The sequence below is a fragment of the Mytilus trossulus genome, chromosome 5, assembly GCF_036588685.1.
Source record: "Mytilus trossulus isolate FHL-02 chromosome 5, PNRI_Mtr1.1.1.hap1, whole genome shotgun sequence".
Lineage (NCBI taxonomy): Eukaryota > Metazoa > Mollusca > Bivalvia > Mytilida > Mytilidae > Mytilus > Mytilus trossulus.
Window position 1 is genome coordinate 16,434,471 of NC_086377.1, and position 18,474 is coordinate 16,452,944.

Below are 18,474 nucleotides of genomic sequence, written 5' to 3' on the forward strand. Positions count from 1 at the left end.
TTTGACATACAATGGTATACTTTTATAAGTTGTGACTTGGATGGAGAGTTGTCTTATTGGCATTCATACCTCATCTTCTTATTTCTATATATACAGTTATTATTTTCATTTAAGGTAGCACAATACAAAGATTTTATAACTCCAACTCCCAAGTTTTAAAATGCTGTAACTTTCTTAATAATGCTTGGAAATTTACAAAAGAGGTAGTTATGGATAGCTAAAAGATTAGTCTTTTAAATAAATGCAATGTTAGTATTATGAAACTATTATGCAATCAATTATAATGTTAACTGTGTCTAAAATATTTTTCACCAAATTTCCACTTTCAATTGAAATTAGCTTCTCTATAGGTATTCCTAGAGGGTTGATTTTATTATATGCTTTTCCTAAGGCCATTATCTACACAAGAATGTATAGAACAAATTTTACACCTAATTGAACATTACCTTCTTTTATATGGTAAGGATGTTAACACAAATTAAAGATTTATGAGAGAATGGAATACAAGAGGGACAATTTGAGAAACACTGTTGACGCCCATGATGTGATGTTTAAGATTTTGTAAAAAATTTCTGTATAGTTAAAGAGATGATAGAGCTAAATACATTCAAGTGAACTGACCGAGATTTTGCCACTAATTACGTAATAATTGATTACATAATAATTGCATAATAAAAATATTGCATCCATTCAAAAGATTAATCTTTTATCTATCTATATATCCCTCTTCTATTTTTTTTATGCATTCATAAGAAAGTTACACCATTTTAAAGGTTAGTGACTGGAAGTAAAAAAATCTTTGTATTGTGCTACCTTAATGTACTTTGGTGCAAACTTATATATAAAACACAATACTTGTGGAACTTGGAATACTGTCTTCAATAGCAACATGGATGAACGAATAGCTTTTAATTGATTAATAAGTATCAATTTTTTTTTATCCCGATTCGATCTTTCTATTATACGAAAAACAGGTTGACAGATAACATGGAGCGATTCACATATTCTACTCATTCATAGTCTGGTTTTGTGTCTCTGTTGCGCGCGCACGGTTATGGTCAAATTACTGTTTACATCACAGTTCAATTTGGGCTCCAGCGTTTTAGTCATACTGATGCCATTCATGCCATTCAAAAACAAATTGATCGATTGGGATGAAAAGAAATCATACTTTTATGTTCAATGATAAATTGCAAGATACACACCATATTCGTAGAGTGTGGGATAAAATAGAAGTTCATTTTCCTGTGAGGTCTCACTTGTGAGAGAGAGACAGATATATTTTGTTGTTCCAGTGGAGATGAATTAATACGGTTATTGATAAGGTAATGGGATGTGTTTCAATTGGTTTTAGTATTTATCGGCAGATTTCCGATACTTAGCGATGTTTATAATGTTTTTTTTCTGTTGTACACATGACTGCTCAACTTTATGTAACAATGCAACAGCGTGTGCAATATCAGGTTCAAACAAAGATTTGAGGTATTTATTAATTTTGAGCCAAATTTCATTGGAAGTTATTTTTTTTTTATTAAAAGGAAGACATAGATAACTGGATAATATTGGCTCGGCCCTTAATGTAAAATTTTACATAAACATATAAAATGTGCGATATTGGGTCAAAATCGTCTTCAAATAACAAAGTAGAGCTGCGAGTAACATTTCAGTTGTATGAGTATGTGAAAATAATTCAAACCCAAGTTAATCTATCACTTAGAATAATATCTTCCTTGAAAGCAGCAACACTCTATAAAGGAAATCGAGGAAAGCATGATAGGAAATACAAGCCCTGGAATATTGTTTCAACAGGGATATATTTACTCTATATGCAGGTGCTGCTGGAATGTTGCTACAAAGAAAAGAATAATTCACATTAGGGAAGCTAAATTCATCTCTTTTGTCGTAAAGTTTAGTTTTTTAGCCGACTTTCATTGTCAATTTCTTGATGTTAGTCAAGTAATGAGTCAGCTAGCTATATGTAGAGGTATAGGGGGAAAGTTGCGATTTCATAAACATGTTTAACCCCGCCTTATTTTTGCGCTTGTCCTAAGTAAGGAGCCTTTGGCCTTTGTTTGTCTTGTATTATTTTTAATTTTAGTTTCTTGTGTCCAATTTGACTTTAGTATTGCGTTCATTATCACTGAACTAGTATATATATTTTGAAGGCCAGCTGATCATGAAGGACTCATCCGGGTGCGGTAATTTCTCGCTGCATTGAAGACCTGCTGGTGACCTTCTGCTGTTGTCTATTCTATGGTCGGGTTGTTGTCTCTTTGACACATTCCCCATTTCAATTCTCAATTTTATTAAATGTATCTTTTCAACATAGTCACCACATTTTGAATTATTTAGTGGAAAGCAAAGTTAAACGATAACGCTAACAGTTTTCTTTCTTCTTAAGAAGTGCCTGTATGAAGTCAGCCTAATCTGAACAAGGAACAAATTTGCAAAATAAGGAGCACAGTTTTGCCCATGGAAATTCCGATTGTTTGTTGCAAAACACGCCTTCTTACGTTCAAATGCGCTGTCAATCAAGAAAGCAAGCATTTTCATAAGGCCAGTTTCAGAGAAATTTTTGTACAAATTAGGATTCATCCCTCTTTAAGACAAGATACTTGTATGTACGTTGACCATCGTTTTTTTATGAATCAAAGCATAACAAACTCATTTTATCATTTAGTTTAGAAAGGGGAATACTTGTGAAACATGTAGAAAAGATTACATGACCTATGGAATATACCGTGCGATATGAAGAAACTAAATGTTACCGTTTAATGGCGTTCCCTCTTTCGTAGATTTGAATATATGTTATAACTAATTATTCTATTATAAAAATACCAACAGAAAATTATAACAGACATATGACCATACATGTGTTGTCGTAAAGTTGCCGTCTCATTGACATATATACCACCTCTATTGTATATGCATCGACAGAAAAGACCAGTAGACAAACGCAGACTGTAACAAATGAAAAACAACAAACTTGAGATTTTCGAAAAAAGTAAGCAAGTTAATATGTCATTTCTTTCGGTTTTTATTGTTTTTTTGTAAGATAATGGCAGATTTTGAAAAGATTCTGTAAACTTTTTGGACGCCAACTTGTTTTAAATTCGGGATGATTTACAGTATGGTTTAGTGTATATAAATGTATATTGTTGAAGACGGTATTATACCATTAAACGTTCGCTTGTTTATCTGTGGTGCCAGGTACTGTCTTATTGGTATATTTACCACTCTCCAATATTCAATAAAATCATGTTAGAGAATTAAACAAGAGAATCACATGCGAACACAGATTTATTGATATGTTTTTGTGCTAAATAATTCAGAAGGAATATTCAAATATTTCGTCACATGTTCATATGACATTAGTCCGAATCTCAGTCACTTATATTTTAGCGTTTCCTTCCATTTCCTCCATTTCCACCATTCCAACGACCACCGTTTCCTCCACTACCTCCATACCGACCGCTTCCTCCATTCCCACCATCCCAACGACCACCATCTCCACCACTGCCTCCATACCGACCGTTTCCTCCATTTCCACCATCCCAAGTACCACCGTTTCCACCATTTTGACCGTTTCCTCCATTCCCGCCGTTCCAAGTACCACCGTTTCCGCCATTTCCAAATCTGGGCTTCCAAGTAGGTTGAGGCTTTGGTTCTGGAAAATGAAACACGTAAAAATTAAATTATTGGGTCAAAAGTAATCACTTCTTGAGAAATCAAAATTATCAAAATCTGTTTTAAGAGATCACTTAAGAGAGAGAAAAAAAGTGGTCTCTTAAGACAGGTGGACTTTAAAAACAGGTTCAATTTATTAACTCAAGAGGGATCTAAAATGGTCTTTCAGCACAGGTTTTTGCTTTATACAGTTGATCTCTTAAGCATGTTTGAATGTTACAATATAAATGCTAACGGTATCAAGTATTATATGAAGCAGCATTCATACTGACCCGTCTTAAAGACGTGAGGAATTATTCAATCTAAGTTCAGACGTAGTGGTAAAGTTATAAACACAGCATTTCAAGGAGTTCTTCAATGAAATCTTTACTGACACTAAGGATGCTACTAATAATAGGTTTATATCTTGAAATATTTTTAAAAATCACCACAGAGAAACGACTTCAAACTGTATCTTTGACAAACCTGATCAATTCAGTTTAATATGTTAAATTCTCATCTCATAGTAAGACAACATCTTAGTCTCAATCGTGTGACACATTTATCAATAGGCAATTCTCGGGTGACTCCGATACTCTTCTTCTATGAGGTACGAAATCGGGTAAGTTGTGACGAATAACACATTTACATCTCAATTGATGCCTTGCGCACATGTATGTTTAACAATACAAACTATATTATGTTCATAGTCGTATTGGAAAATAGTTAGCATAATTCAGAGATGTTTCGTCAACACTGATCGTTTATAGCCAAAAAAAGAATAACAACAACAAAGGATAAAAGAGGGACGAAAGATACCAAAGGGACAGTCAAACTCATAAATATAAAACAAACTGACAACGCCATGGCTAAAAATGAAAAGGACAAACAGAAAAACAATAGTACACATGACACAAAATAGAAAACTAAAGAATAAACAACACGGACCCCATTTTCTGTTTGTCTCCTGATAAGAGACAAAACAATATCCGATAAGAATTACAAATACAACTTCTTAACTAAAAACAGGAACGCATGATCAACAAATACCGAAACACTTCTTTAATAAAGCAATGCGAATTAACACTTAGTAAATCAGTCATATAATTGAATAGGGCATGTTCGGTACTCAAAAGACAAGACGACATAAACAGTCAACAACACTATAAGACATGGAAATATAAAAAAAAGAAGATGTGGTATTATTGCCAATGAGACAACTATCCACAAAAGACTAAAATGACACAAACATTAACAACTATAGGTAACCCTACGGCCTTCAACAATGAGCAAAGCCCATACCGCATAGTCAGCTATAAAAGTCCCCGATAAGACAATGTAAAACAATTCAAACGAGAAAACTAACAGCCTTATTTATGTAAAAAAAATGAACGAAAAACAAATATGGAATACATAAACGAACGACAACCACTGAATTACAGGCTCCTGAAACATGTCCTTAGTTATGACTAATTGAGACACACATGTATATTGTTATATTGATGATCACACATTATAAAACGTAAAATAAAACTGGCATATGTTATACTTTTTGTATTTTAAAACTTTAAACTCATCGGAATAAAAAAAGTATGCATTATTAGCAACTGAATAAGAATGAAAATTAGACAAACTGCTTTTAAAAAAAAACATTTGAAAAAATAATTACTGATGGAAATGTATTAATTAAATTTAATAGCCATTTACCAGATATGTTCTAGGAATGCTTTTCAATAAAGACTCCAGAGTTTAATGATATAGAAAAATAAGATTTTAGAAATCATGTGTACAACATAGATAATAATTAATATACATGTACTTACTCCTATACCAAGTTCCAGAAACTGCTACAACTAGACATACTACTAAGATGACAGAAAGCTTCATTTTCCTCGTAAGTTCTACCTTGTGAAAGGAGTACAGATGTTTTATAGTCTTGATGAGGACATACAAACACGGATATAAGTAAGGCAACGGGATGTGTTTTTATTTATAAGTAACATGTATGTCCGTCTCTGGCAGATATCCGATACTTGAGCACAATGATTGTTTTGTAGGTTGTACAAATAGACGGAATGATCGCTGAATAAGTACAACCTTCAATTATATTTTTTTTACGTATAAGGGAAAAGTAAAATAAACAGAAAATAAATTCATAATTGTCAATTGCAATGGTTCGGAGTGTCTTAAAATGTTATTATACTTGAAAACATATACAGGAAATTAACTCAACTATTTCTTAAAATATTGAAACAGTCACTTTTGTTTCACTTTTTTACACAACGAAGACAATATTTCATCATAAAATGAGGCACTTTCTACATGTTCTACAATGAAAAAATTAATAGCAAAATATTAGCGATAACTTTCAATATGCTTTTTTCTTCATTTTACAGTCGACAGTTAGGACAATAATGGAGAAAAAAATGAATGTGGTAAACACGACATTGGATGTTGCGTTAATGATATATAGGTATAGGTGGAGGGTTGAGATCTCACAAACATGTTTAACCCCGCCGCATTTTTTGCGCCTGTCCCAAGTCAAGAGCCTCTGGCCTTTGTAAGTCTTGTACTATTTTAATTTTAGTTTCTTGTGTACAATTTGGAAATTAGTATGGCGTTCCTTATCACTGAACTAATATGTACTTGCATTGAGGCCAGCCGAAGGACGCCTCCGGGTGCGGGAATTTCTCGCTACATTGAAGACCTGTTGGTGACTTTCTGCTGTTGTTTTTTCTATGGTCGAGTTGTTGTCTCATTGACACATTCCCCATTTCCATTATAAATTTTATGGTATTCATTATGTTTAACACCAACTGTCATCCAAAGTTCAAATGAAGTGAATGTTTGCAAGTAAAGGCAACCATACGGCCTTTCAACAATAAAAAAAAATAAATACCTTATAGTCATCAGAAATATAAGCAATAAAAATATTATTCATCATAAAAAAAAACAATTTATCTTAATATTCATTCTGTGTATGTTCATGTGTGTTACTATATCTTTTGATTGATATTTTATAGTTTGTCTTTCTATGTTGTGATGTTTCACTATTGTTTCAAATAAGGGTGAAGGTTTGGTACCACTAAACGTTTAAACCCGCATAAATAGTTTGGACTTGTCCAAAGTCAGGAATTTAATGTTCAGTTGTTGTCGTTTGTTGATGTGATTCATAAGTGTGTCTTTTTTTTTAATAGATTAGGCCGTTGATTTTCTAGTTTGAATGGTACTTTTTTGGAGCCCTTGATAGCTTGCTGTTCGGTGTGAGCCAAGGCTCCGTGTTGGTGAAGACCCTACTTTGAACTATAATGGTTTACTTTTATAAGTTGTGACTTGGATGGAGAGTTGTCTCATTGGCACTCATACCTCATCTTATTTCTATATGAACAGTAATTAGTTCAAACTTGTATATAAAACAAATACACTAGTCTGGTGAAACTTGCAATACTGTCTTCCATTGCAACGTGGAGTAACGAATAACTTGTAGCCAGTTCATGTTGTTTATTCTTTATTCTAACATGACGTCCTTCAAACGCTTTGAGTACACACCCATGGTAAAATATGAATATATTGCTTTTGCTGTTCCGATCGTACTCCCACGTCATATGTTTTTTCATGAATGAAGTACCCGACGTCATTGAATGATGACGTTATAATTTAAGCATTTTACGGGAAAATACACGCTTCTGATACCGAAAATCATCACAACAAGGAAACGTCAACAAACGATGCTAAAATGTGGTATAAGCCCATTTTTTATACATAGAAGACATATAAGTTAATTATCATTAAAATTCATCCAAATCTATCTAAATAAGTTTTGTGAATAGTTTGAGCATGTCACTTTTTCTGTTTGCTCCGTTCTTTTACGCCAATCTAAAAGTGCGTTAATTTATGAGAACGGCAAATAATGGCCTCCACCTAGAGCGCTTCGATCCAAAACAATTGCCGTATTTGTCCTATTAGAATCGAAATAATTCATGGTGGCTTGAATATATCTAGATTTTACCACGGGTTGTCCCTTTATGCCGATATTTTACCCCTCGCTATCGCTCAGGGTAAAATATTTGTCATAAAGGGCCAACCCGTGGTAAAATATCGATATATTCAAGCCCCTATGAATTATTTCTTAAGTTTTCTATGTTGTGTCATTTGTACTGTTGGTTTTCTGTTTGTCTTTTTCATTTTTAGCCATGGCGCTGTCAGTTTGTTTTAGATTTATGAGTTTGACTGTCCCTTTGGTATCTTTCGTCCCTCTTTTCTTTAAATGATTAATAAGTACCAATTTAAAAAAATGATAATTTTTATCCCGAATCGATCTTTCTATTAATGTATTATACGAAAAACAGGTTGACAGATAACATGAAGAGATTCACATATAGTACAGGTTCATGGTCTGGTTTATTGCCTCTGATCCGCGCACACGGGTATCTTCAAATTACTATTTTCATCGAAGTTCAATTTTGGCTCCTACATTTAAGTCATGCTGATGCCATTCAGATTGCGATGGAAATAAATTATAATTTATGCTCAATGATAAATTGCAAGATATACACAATATCCGTAGAGTGAGGGATAAAATAGAATAGATAGGAAGATGTGGTGTGAGTGCCAATGAGACAACTCTCCTTCCAAATAACAATTTGAAAAGTAAACCATTATAGGTTAAAGTACGACCTTCAACACGGAGCCTTGGCTCAAACCGAACAACAAGCTATAAAGGGCCCCACAATTACTAGTGTCAAACTATTCAAACGGGAAAACCAACGGTCTAATCTATATAAACAAAACGAGAAACGAGAAACACATATATATTACACAAACAAACGACAACTACTGTACATCAGATTCCTGACTTAGGACAGGTGCAAACATTTGCAACGGAATTAAACGTTTTAATGGTTCCAAACCTTAAGTCCAATTAGCAGAACGTTCACGTTTTTAAATTATATAAAATTCAACACGCCAAACTGTTGCAAAATCTTAACAAATTCAACTGTAATCTATTAATACTAATAGGTCAAATGCATTTTTATTATAAACAATATTAACTTTTAAGGAAATTGGTCGATATGAGATTGAGTTGATCTTTCCAAACACAACTATGTGATAAACTTTTGAATGGTAGCAAGTTCTTTCTACAATACTGGTACCTTGTGAATCACATGTGAAATATATTGTTGGGCAAAGTTTGTAGATTTACTTATCCATAATATTTGCATTCACTAAGTTACAATATTGCAGGATATGCAATTGTTGTGCCAACTTTCCAGCTTATATTGTCACCACGTATTTCGTGACAACAGATGGTAAAACCAAAGACGTAAGGAATGGCCGTGTCAGAATCTAAAGCATCATGGGTAATTTCATTGTTCGTACCCCCAAGTGAAAACAACGTCACGTCATTGGATACATTTTCCATTGTTTATGGCATTTTTAACCAATCAGGACTTTTTGTAGTACACTTTTGAAAATACTACCCAGAATGCATTAGATTCTGAAACGGCGAATTTGATATAAAACTTTTACTCACATAGGTCACTACATTCTCTGAAAGTTTTGAAACGGTTTGCGTTCCCCTTACAACCTTTGTAGTGGAATTCCTCGCACCTTCCGGTTGCCGTGTTATAGTAGAAACGTTTTAACCAGGAGGAACACTTTCCTGAATCTGGCGGTAAGGTACAACTCGGTTTAGGTTTTGGTCCTGAAAAAAACCAAAATAAAATATGGTGGTAAGGTACGATTAGGTTCAGGTTTTGTTCCTTGAAAAACAAAAAATCTGCAGGTAAACTACAATCAGGGTCAGGTTTTGTTCCTGGAAAAACAAAAAATCTGAAAATAAAGTACAATTAGGGTCAGGTTTTGTTCCTTGAAAAACAAAAAATCTGACGATAAAGTACAATCAGGGTCTGGTTTTGTTCCTGAAAAACAAAAAATCTGAAGGTAAAGTACAATTAGGGTCAGGTTTTATCATTATAGTAATCTATTCCCCGTTTATATGCCGGAGGCACAAAAGATATGAGATATTTTTTCTAATTATAAGCTTAATAAAATATAGTACCCATAGAGTAAATGTTCAAATGTATGTGTATTTAAAAGACAGCTCAATATAGCCACATTCAAGCCTTGTAAACGCGCGAACTAATTTCACTTTAAAAAAACCCAACCTAAAATGCAAAATCAATGAGTGGGACCTTTTAAAGTAAATTAGTAGTCTTAGGATAATCATATAAATATAGAAGTAGAACTTGTGAACAAAAATGTGAACAAAATAACTATCTTTTATAATTTATATACTTACGCCTATTCCAAGTTCCAGATACTGATACAATCAGACAGACGACTAGGATGATAGAAAGCTTCATATTTCTATAAGCATCTACACTGAAAGATGGTTACATGTGTTTTATAGTATGGGAGGATATGAAATATTACGGATATTGGTAAAGCGAGTTCTGAATTATCCATCTTACGTCATGGACAGATTTCCCACATTTCAGCTCTGGTTATGACTGTTTCTATTGTACAATGAGACAGAAATGATTTCTGATTGGGTAAATACTTATATAATCGTTTGATACGTTTACGGAAAAGGGAAACATATAAAAATTAACAAGGTTCAGTGGTTACTTATCACTCTTATTTATATCAATGCCTCATACTAAAAACTTGATTTAATGTGAAGTGTTTATATCCACAATTTTAGACAACACATTACCTATGAAGACTGGTATATAATAGGGCAGACATCAATATTGAATAATGTATCTCAAATATTATTATTCAAACTATTTAAAAATTAATACCGTAACGTTAATTCGTGTCAAATTATCTAAAACGGATCAGTATGTGATCATGGTTTCAATGTGTATATTTGTCAATGAGATTGGATATGACAGTGGTATTTTGATTTATTTGACGATCTACACTTGGTGTATTTTACTAAACAGCTGATTTCTTAAGGCATAAACTATTGATCTCTACCAAATAATTATAATCAAATTTATGTAGTAAGCAATAATCATTGGTGCAGTAAAGACCTCAGATGAAGAACCGTTAATTCTGGTTGTTAAAAGGTAAAACTTAATAATGAATTTACAGTCTTGTATATAAAAAAAATTCGACCTACAGACCAATGTAAGGACTTGAGGGTAATGTTCAAATTGACACCTCAATGCAAATAGTTATATGATTACTTATTAATTACTTCTCTCGCGTAAAACGAAAGAGAAAATGGCAATCGGGAAATAAAAAACCGTCAGTCCTAAAAACAAATTTACACAATGTTCAGAATAGAACAGATGAAAATCAAACAAAAATATTACACATAAACTTTGTGCAAGGAGTATTGACGAAGGATTGACAATATACCTTGTCTTCTGATAACAAAGATACTTGACAATAAATAGTACATTAAAAGTTATCACGAAAACAACAAGTGTATGCATCCTATAAAGTTCCGCTTGGCGGTTACGTAAACTTAATCAGTATGTAAACTTACATATAGTTATGAACGATGTTGTATACTTAAGGCAATAGTAGTATACCGCTGTTCAATAGTCATAAATCGATTTCACTGAAACCAATCAGGGTCACAAATCCGGTTCACAAAATATTTTTTTTATACAAAAGACAATTGTGTTTAACAATTAAAGTTGAATTTTTATCTACAGAATGGCCAATATCCGATGAAATCATATAAGAAATATTAAATACAACGCATTTGCTGTTGACTACTACTAATAATCCTTGTCTGTACCTTGTTGGTGCACCCGATCTCATTTTAAGGTGGATAAAAACTGAAATTTTGATGATTTGGCACAATGCGAGTAATACGCCCATCCACCTCTACTAACGAAAAAACAATTTATAATGGGAAGCACAATATTCACTGAAACACAGATAATATTGTACGAAAAAGCTACGTTGTATCTGTTAAGTACAAATAATGTGATAGTTAATGATGTCCGTCGACAATGACAACTGTACAGTGACACAAAAATGTACTATGACAAGCCAAGGATGACATTTTTGTGTTTTGAAAATATTTTGAGTGAAGAAATGGCTATATGGAAAGAAATTGTAAATAGATATAGGAAGATGTGGTGTGTGTGCCAATGAGACAACTCTCCATCCAAATAACAATTAAAAAAGGAAACCATTATAGATTAAAGTACGGCCTTCAACACGGAGCCTTGGCTCACACCGAACAACAAGCTATATAAGGCCCCAAAATTAGTAGTGTAAAACCATTCAAACGGGAAAAACAACGATCTTATCTATATAAACAAAACGAGAAACGAGAAACATGTATATATTACATAAACAAACGACAACTACTGAACATCAGATTCCTGACTTAGGACAGGTGCAAACATTTGCAGCGGGATTAAACGTTTTAATGGATCCAAACCTTCTCCCTTTTTCTGAAACAATAGCATAACATCACAACATAAAAAAACATACGATAAAATATCAATTAGCAGACTTAACTCAATCAAAAATTATCTAGACTGTTCGATATTCAAACTCAGGAAGGTTTTAGGAACCTCTGGATTTTTAACATGCATGGGTTTGTCCTTTGAGGTATTTGTAGATCATGGTAAATCTTCGGTAGTCCCTCTTAAAATCATACGTGTACATAAACTTTCTAATAAATAAAATAACACTTTATATATTTTTTGCGAAAGCTTTTGTGGATTAACCTTCATCATAAAAGCTACAACCCAGACATTTTAAGGCCCAAAATTGTTATTTAGTTCCTATATATGTTTTGGAGTTTAGTATGGCGTCCATTATCACTGAACTAGTACACTTCTGTGCTGACATGAATTATCATTGATATGGTCATAGTTATAAATTTACTGTTTGCAAAACTATGAATTTTGGATATACTAGACTTTTTCTACTTCAGGAAAAGATTACCTTGGTTGTATTTGGCAAAAACTTTTAGCAATTTTGGTCCTCAATGCTCTTCATCTTCGTACTTTATTTGGTCATTTTAACTTTTTTGGATTCGGGCGTCACTGATGAGTCTTTTGTAGACGAAACATGCGTCTGGCGTAAATACGAAATTTTATCCTGGTATCTACGATGTGTTAATTATTACAGTTCTCTAAGCTCGACATTTGCTTTATGTTATCGTTTGTTCGTTACAGAGGCATAAGCTGTCAAATTCATGTTCACCAATTTGACTCAAATCATCATATTTGATTTATGACCTACTAACACGTATATCCAAATTACATTAAGTATAAAATAAACCATTAACAAGACAAAGAGTCGATAATAATATAACAGCATTTCGTGTGTATTTATAGGTCTTGAAGCCATCTAATCAACCACCGAGATGACCTCAGAAGACTGCCGACGGTCATATAACCCGTTATGAACATAAATGAAAATTTTGATAGATAGCGACGACGTGCAATTGGATATTAATATGTCTGTTTGATTTAATGTGAAAGGTTAACAAAATAAGTAAATCATCGTTTTACCTGTAAAATAATGATTTTTTTGTGGATCAAGACTTGCATCTATTGTATCCTTTATTTCAAGGTTGGTGGGATTTAGTGAGAGAACATCACCTATATAAGGGAAAGTCAAGTTAAAGGATCATGCTAACTTATTTTCTTTCTGCCTTTTAAAAAGATCCTTTATGAAATTATCCTCATTTGAATATAGAAACAATTCGACAAGATGAGGAGCACAGTAATTTTTAATGGGAATGCCGGCAATCAATCGTTATATTCTTGTATTTTATATAATGTGCAAAATCATTATCCCAGCCGGTTTGATAATCACGGAACGGTTGTATGAGTCGTGTTAAGGGAAGTCTGTATTACACGTTGCTGCTTTCTACCATTGTTTATGTACTGAATTTGAAATGTCGCTTCCTGAGGTATCACTAGTATTTTAACCAGTGTATCGGAATATGTAAATGAAATACATCATGTCCTCAATTGGTCTATGATATCGGTGCTGAAAGTTTTATTGTTAGTTTAGAATTTAATTATGAAATGTCCTGCGCCCTTATAGATTTTGTGTGAGATTTCCTGTTCATAGGTTATTACATTTCGTCTACCTCTACTTTTATTTATACCGGATAATGACCACAATTAATAGACTGAATATTTTGCCATGACTTCGGTGCGTATACCCCTCCTATAATGTTTAAATTTATTGCAACTTTGTCATCGAGGCTTTGAAAGCCTCAACTGAAGGTGCTGATACAACCCCAGGAGGGAGAGTGTTCCAATCTCTGATGGTTCGTGGAAAGAAATGATATTTCCGGAAATCACTTCATGATGCTGGAATTTCGAAGCTTTTGTCATGCATGTTTCTTGGCAGTCAAACGATCATCCCTTGTCACTGCAATTTTCTCTTTAACAATTTTGAAGAGTATGGTGGGTCTTGCATCTTTTCGCCTTTGTTCCACAAATCTCCATTCTAGGTGATTTAGCATCGTACTAACAGTAGGGTGATTAATAGGTTTGTTCGTTACATATCGTGCTGCTCGTCTCTGATTCATTTCTTGTCGGTCAATCCATGTTTTATTGTATGGATCTCATAACACACAGCTGACTGTTACAAATTCCTAACAATGCAAAATCGGCCTTAGCTGGTTTGTGTATTATCTTTTAAAGCAACTTTGGCTTGTAACATACATTGTATGCTCTCAAATTGTGGTTTTACATTTTGAATACCTATTTATTTGTCTCTAGCATACATGGTGCATGTTATTGTACTTGCGCATAAAACTTTTCCATTAATAGCAAAATATGACCAAAAGGTGGAAAAATGATTTTATATATCAATAGATATGTTATTCTTAGTGAGACATTCAACGTATTTTTTTAGAGTTCATACATTATGTGTGCAGTTTTATTGTATTTACCATGATGTTACATAAACGTCTGAGTATCTATTCATTTTTAAATTATGGCCTTTTTTTAAGCCTAAAGTGGTTTGTTAATTTTTTATAAAATTCCCTTCAAGCGTCACTGAAAAGATTTTATGTGTTGATATTTGTTGAAATTAAATAGTATCAGGTTGAACCTTTCCCGCTCAACTAGTTGTACCCCATTGTTTTCAGATGAAAGCTCACATGATCAGCATAATGAGGATCCTTGTTCATGTAGGCGGTAATATACTGTATAGCTTTGTAGGCGTTGACAATACGACACTCACCCGATAAGTTAGGTATTTATGAAAATAAGAAAATCCGGTAGGGTTGCCATTGAGACAACTATTCACAAGAGACCAAAATGGCATTGTTCCTTTTTTATTAACTTGATTCTTAACTGTTAGAAACCCCATAGAAACATGAAGGTGCCGTTGTGTATTTTACGTCCTTGAATAAAGGTGTTTCATTAGTTTTTTGTCAAATGCGTTGTGTTGTCTGTTGTTCTTCAAATTCTTGTTCGATTGGATACTTGTTCATATCTTTTTCTCTCGTTTCTCCTTTGCCGTTTTGTGTTAGTACCAAACGATGATCATATTAAAACAACAATTAGCAATGTGAGAGGGAGAGCTAAGTAATGATGATTATATTTTAATTTTTATGCGTTTTCATTAAAAAAATCGAGTTTTTTACTAAACATATGGCATTATTATGTTCTGACTTGCAGTTCTACTTGCAGAAATGTTCTATACCTAATGATAATAGTTATGCATCTCCCCTTTTACTATTTGTAGCTAGATTTGGGGGTATCTTTAGAGGTCGTTCGCGCCTTTCGAACATTTGAGTTGTCAATACATTGCTTTTTCAATGATATTGCAGGCAGAACGTCTATATATATTAAGGTGATTGCATTTTAGCACGTTATCCATATTTGAAAAAAAAAAATAAGGTGGATTTGGATAAAACAATATGATGGCCAGTTTATACTTATATTGTAAAAAGACAAGTAACTGCGTTCCACAGGCTATAAACGATTGAACGAGAGGGATAAATTATAACGCAAAAAAAGTTGCATTGTTTTAATTCAATAAATTTTGTATTCGACAAAAAGTATACAAATAATGGTAATGAAAATGTTTGGCAGTCAAATTCTCCATCTTAAATATGCATATTACATTGTATATGTTGCATGTCGTTTATATGAATAATTACACAATTTCTTTTCATCACATGAATGCTTAAGAAATACTAGAAGACCAGAATGTGATATTGAGTGCCAAGGCCATAATCACTCCGGGGATGGTTTTTGGCCTTTAGTAGACATCTCATCGGTAGTACCACCAACGTTTCCGCCATCTCCTCCGCCACCACCATTCCCACCATTTCCACCATTACCGCCATTGCCTCCGTCTCCGCTATTTCCACGACCTTCAGTTACTCCACCATTCCCACCATTTCCACCATTACCTCCATTTCCGCCATTTCCACCACCATTATCGCCGCCACCATTTCCACCATTCCCACCTCCTCCTCCATCACCACCATTACCAAAACCGCCATCTCCGCCATTACCTCCGTTTCCCCCATCACCTCCATCACCAAAACCGCCGTCTCCACCGTTACCACCGCCTCCTCCGTTACCTCCGTCACCAAAACCACTATCTCCACCATTCCCGCCATTCCCTCCATTACCTCCATTTCCGCCAGATGGCATCATTGTTTCAGTTCCAACCCCTCCATCCATATTTGGTGTCATGCCTCCATTAGAACTCATGTCGATTTGTCCTTCGCCTAAATAATAAAAATAACATGTAATTGTTAAATATATGTACTTGGTTTTTTTTAAATGATAGTCAGATAACCCATGTATAACGTCCGACCAATACTGTTTACAAATGTTGGAAAACGATAGGCAATAGATACCTTTGGAAAATTCAAACTCATTAATTTAAAAACCCGACATAGAAAAGTAAAGATCGAGTAATACGAGTCCACAAAAAACGGAGATGATTTAAGGTTCTCAGGAAGGGTAGGCAGATCCTTCTCTTTACATGAAACGCGATGTGTTGAGTCAGTTAGTGGTTATTATTGCCAGGTGTAATATGCACGCCTTGTTCAAACTATATACATTATACAAATCTGTCTCTACATACTTTAACATTGAAGTTGTTTGCATATGATCATATATTGGAATGACAAATATTTGTATTAAGTTTTTCAATGTTGATATATTCGGTGTACATCTAAAAACTTCCTTTTTCTTTGTGTAAAAAAAAAAATATATATATAAATTTCAGCCCCCCTCCGTTTTCCCCATTTCACTCGCCCTCCAGAAAACAAATATAATAGATGCGAAAAACAAATCTGTTACTTACATGTATCTCTGCATTGTTGTAAAGTTTTGAATCGATTGGAGTTTCCCCGGCATCCTTTGTACCGGAATCTCTCGCATGCTCCGGTTTCGGTATTAAAGAAGAAACGTCTCAACCAGAAGAAACATTTGCCTGAGTCTACTGGTAAACTACAATCAGGTTTGGGTTTTGGTCCTACAAAAGTACATTTATCTTGTATTATTATGGAATACGAAATGATCGTTGTTTTTTTCAAAGCTAGTATGATATCAAAGGGAACTTTACGAAAATATGCGTATAACGTGAAAACTTTAAATAAAAGTTCCTTTCACTTCCTTTTTAAACAAGTTTCTGGAACATCTTCTCGTAAATAATGTTCAACGTTTCTCAATTATTATCTTCTGTAATTCTATACATTGATTTTCAATGGTTGACGTCGTCCGAGTCAAGTATGACCACCTATGGTGTGCAGTGTGTCTGACATATACAGACCTAATTGTGCAATAACTATATCACATTTAATAGTCTCTTTTTAATTCATTCCATATATCTTGGATTCCAAAGGATTTATAGAAAAATGATACGGACAATTGTCAATCAATAAAGACCGTTTGTAAAACTCTAGATCTATGTTTTTGCAACTTATCGGGCATTTGGTAGCTGTTTCTTAATATTTGTACTGGCAGAAAATTGCTTCTGTAGAACAATGATTATGATAAGGGCCTTTTGTTTTAACAAAAATAATGAGAAATGAAAAAATAATTAATAATAATTAACATAAAGATTCATTTTAAAGTGTGATATTTTCAAAAGCAAAACAAGATCGATATAGCGTGCACGAAAATACTCAGGTCTAAATATTGTTTAAATAAAAATGTTCATAATAATTCATTTAAAATGTAAAACACGACAACAATTGAACTTACCGACAACAAAAAGACAAACTATTTCCGAAGGAGCTTACATTATAAATAAATAAATAAAAATTAAAATTCTAAAATATTGGGAAACACAATTTTATATACGCACGACTTCTTCCCCAGTTCCAATGTCCAGAAACAGACACAATCAGACAGACAGCTAAGGTAATTGATATCTTCATCTTTTGTTGGTTTAAGTCGAGAGAGAGGTACAGATGTTTTATAGTCTGAGTGGAGGTGTATTACTACGGAAATTGATAAGGCGACGGGATGTTTAATAAGTCATTTTGAATACTTAACGTGATATACAGGTTTCCGATACTTCAGTTTTGTTTATGATTGATTTTGTTAGTAATACAATAAGACAAAAATTATCATTAAAAAATGTTAATCATTCATTGATACGTATAAAGTATAAGTAATATTCAAAAGTACAAATATTATTCAAGTCTACTGGTATAGTCGGACTATTATAAATTTAACATCCCACACTGAATAATTGTTGAAATTAAATATTTTTTCCCTATTGTCATCTCTGACAAAAAGCAGCTATTTATGACATATATGACATATATCTCAATACAGCTTCTGGTGTGTATACTTTGTTGTTCGTCGGTATTATTTGCGCTCTTCG

The 18,474-nt window shown here is 33.5% G+C and overlaps 2 protein-coding genes across 2 annotated transcripts; both read right to left on the minus strand.

Moving 5' to 3' along the window:
- Positions 1–3,282: 3,282 nt before the first annotated feature.
- LOC134718598 (glycine, alanine and asparagine-rich protein-like) lies at positions 3,283–5,647 on the minus strand. The gene is made up of 2 exons (XM_063581226.1): positions 5,490–5,647; positions 3,283–3,667 (listed from the first exon to the last, which is right to left on the minus strand). Exons 1-2 carry the CDS (start codon positions 5,551–5,553, stop codon positions 3,399–3,401), a joined length of 333 nt encoding a protein of 110 aa, XP_063437296.1. The 5' UTR covers positions 5,554–5,647; the 3' UTR covers positions 3,283–3,398.
- Positions 5,648–15,634: 9,987 nt separating this feature from the next.
- Positions 15,635–18,107, minus strand: LOC134718599 (uncharacterized). Its single transcript, XM_063581227.1, has 3 exons — positions 17,950–18,107; positions 16,945–17,115; positions 15,635–16,360 (listed from the first exon to the last, which is right to left on the minus strand). The coding sequence occupies exons 1-3, from the start codon at positions 18,020–18,022 to the stop codon at positions 15,858–15,860; spliced, it is 747 nt and encodes a 248-aa protein (XP_063437297.1). The 5' UTR covers positions 18,023–18,107; the 3' UTR covers positions 15,635–15,857.
- Positions 18,108–18,474: the final 367 nt, after the last annotated feature.

Coding starts and splice junctions, on each gene's coding strand:
- LOC134718598 (XM_063581226.1), bottom strand. CDS start 5,553: ATGAAGCTTTCTGTCATCTTAGTAGTATGTCTAGTTGTAGCAGTTTCT. Junction 3,668..5,489: donor TTCTGGAACTTGGTATAGGA/GTAAGTACATGT, acceptor TTCATTTTCCAG/AACCAAAGCCTCAACCTACT.
- LOC134718599 (XM_063581227.1), bottom strand. CDS start 18,022: ATGAAGATATCAATTACCTTAGCTGTCTGTCTGATTGTGTCTGTTTCT. Junction 17,116..17,949: donor TTGGAACTGGGGAAGAAGTC/GTGCGTATATAA, acceptor GTACTTTTGTAG/GACCAAAACCCAAACCTGAT. Junction 16,361..16,944: donor ACAACAATGCAGAGATACAT/GTAAGTAACAGA, acceptor TTTATTATTTAG/GCGAAGGACAAATCGACATG.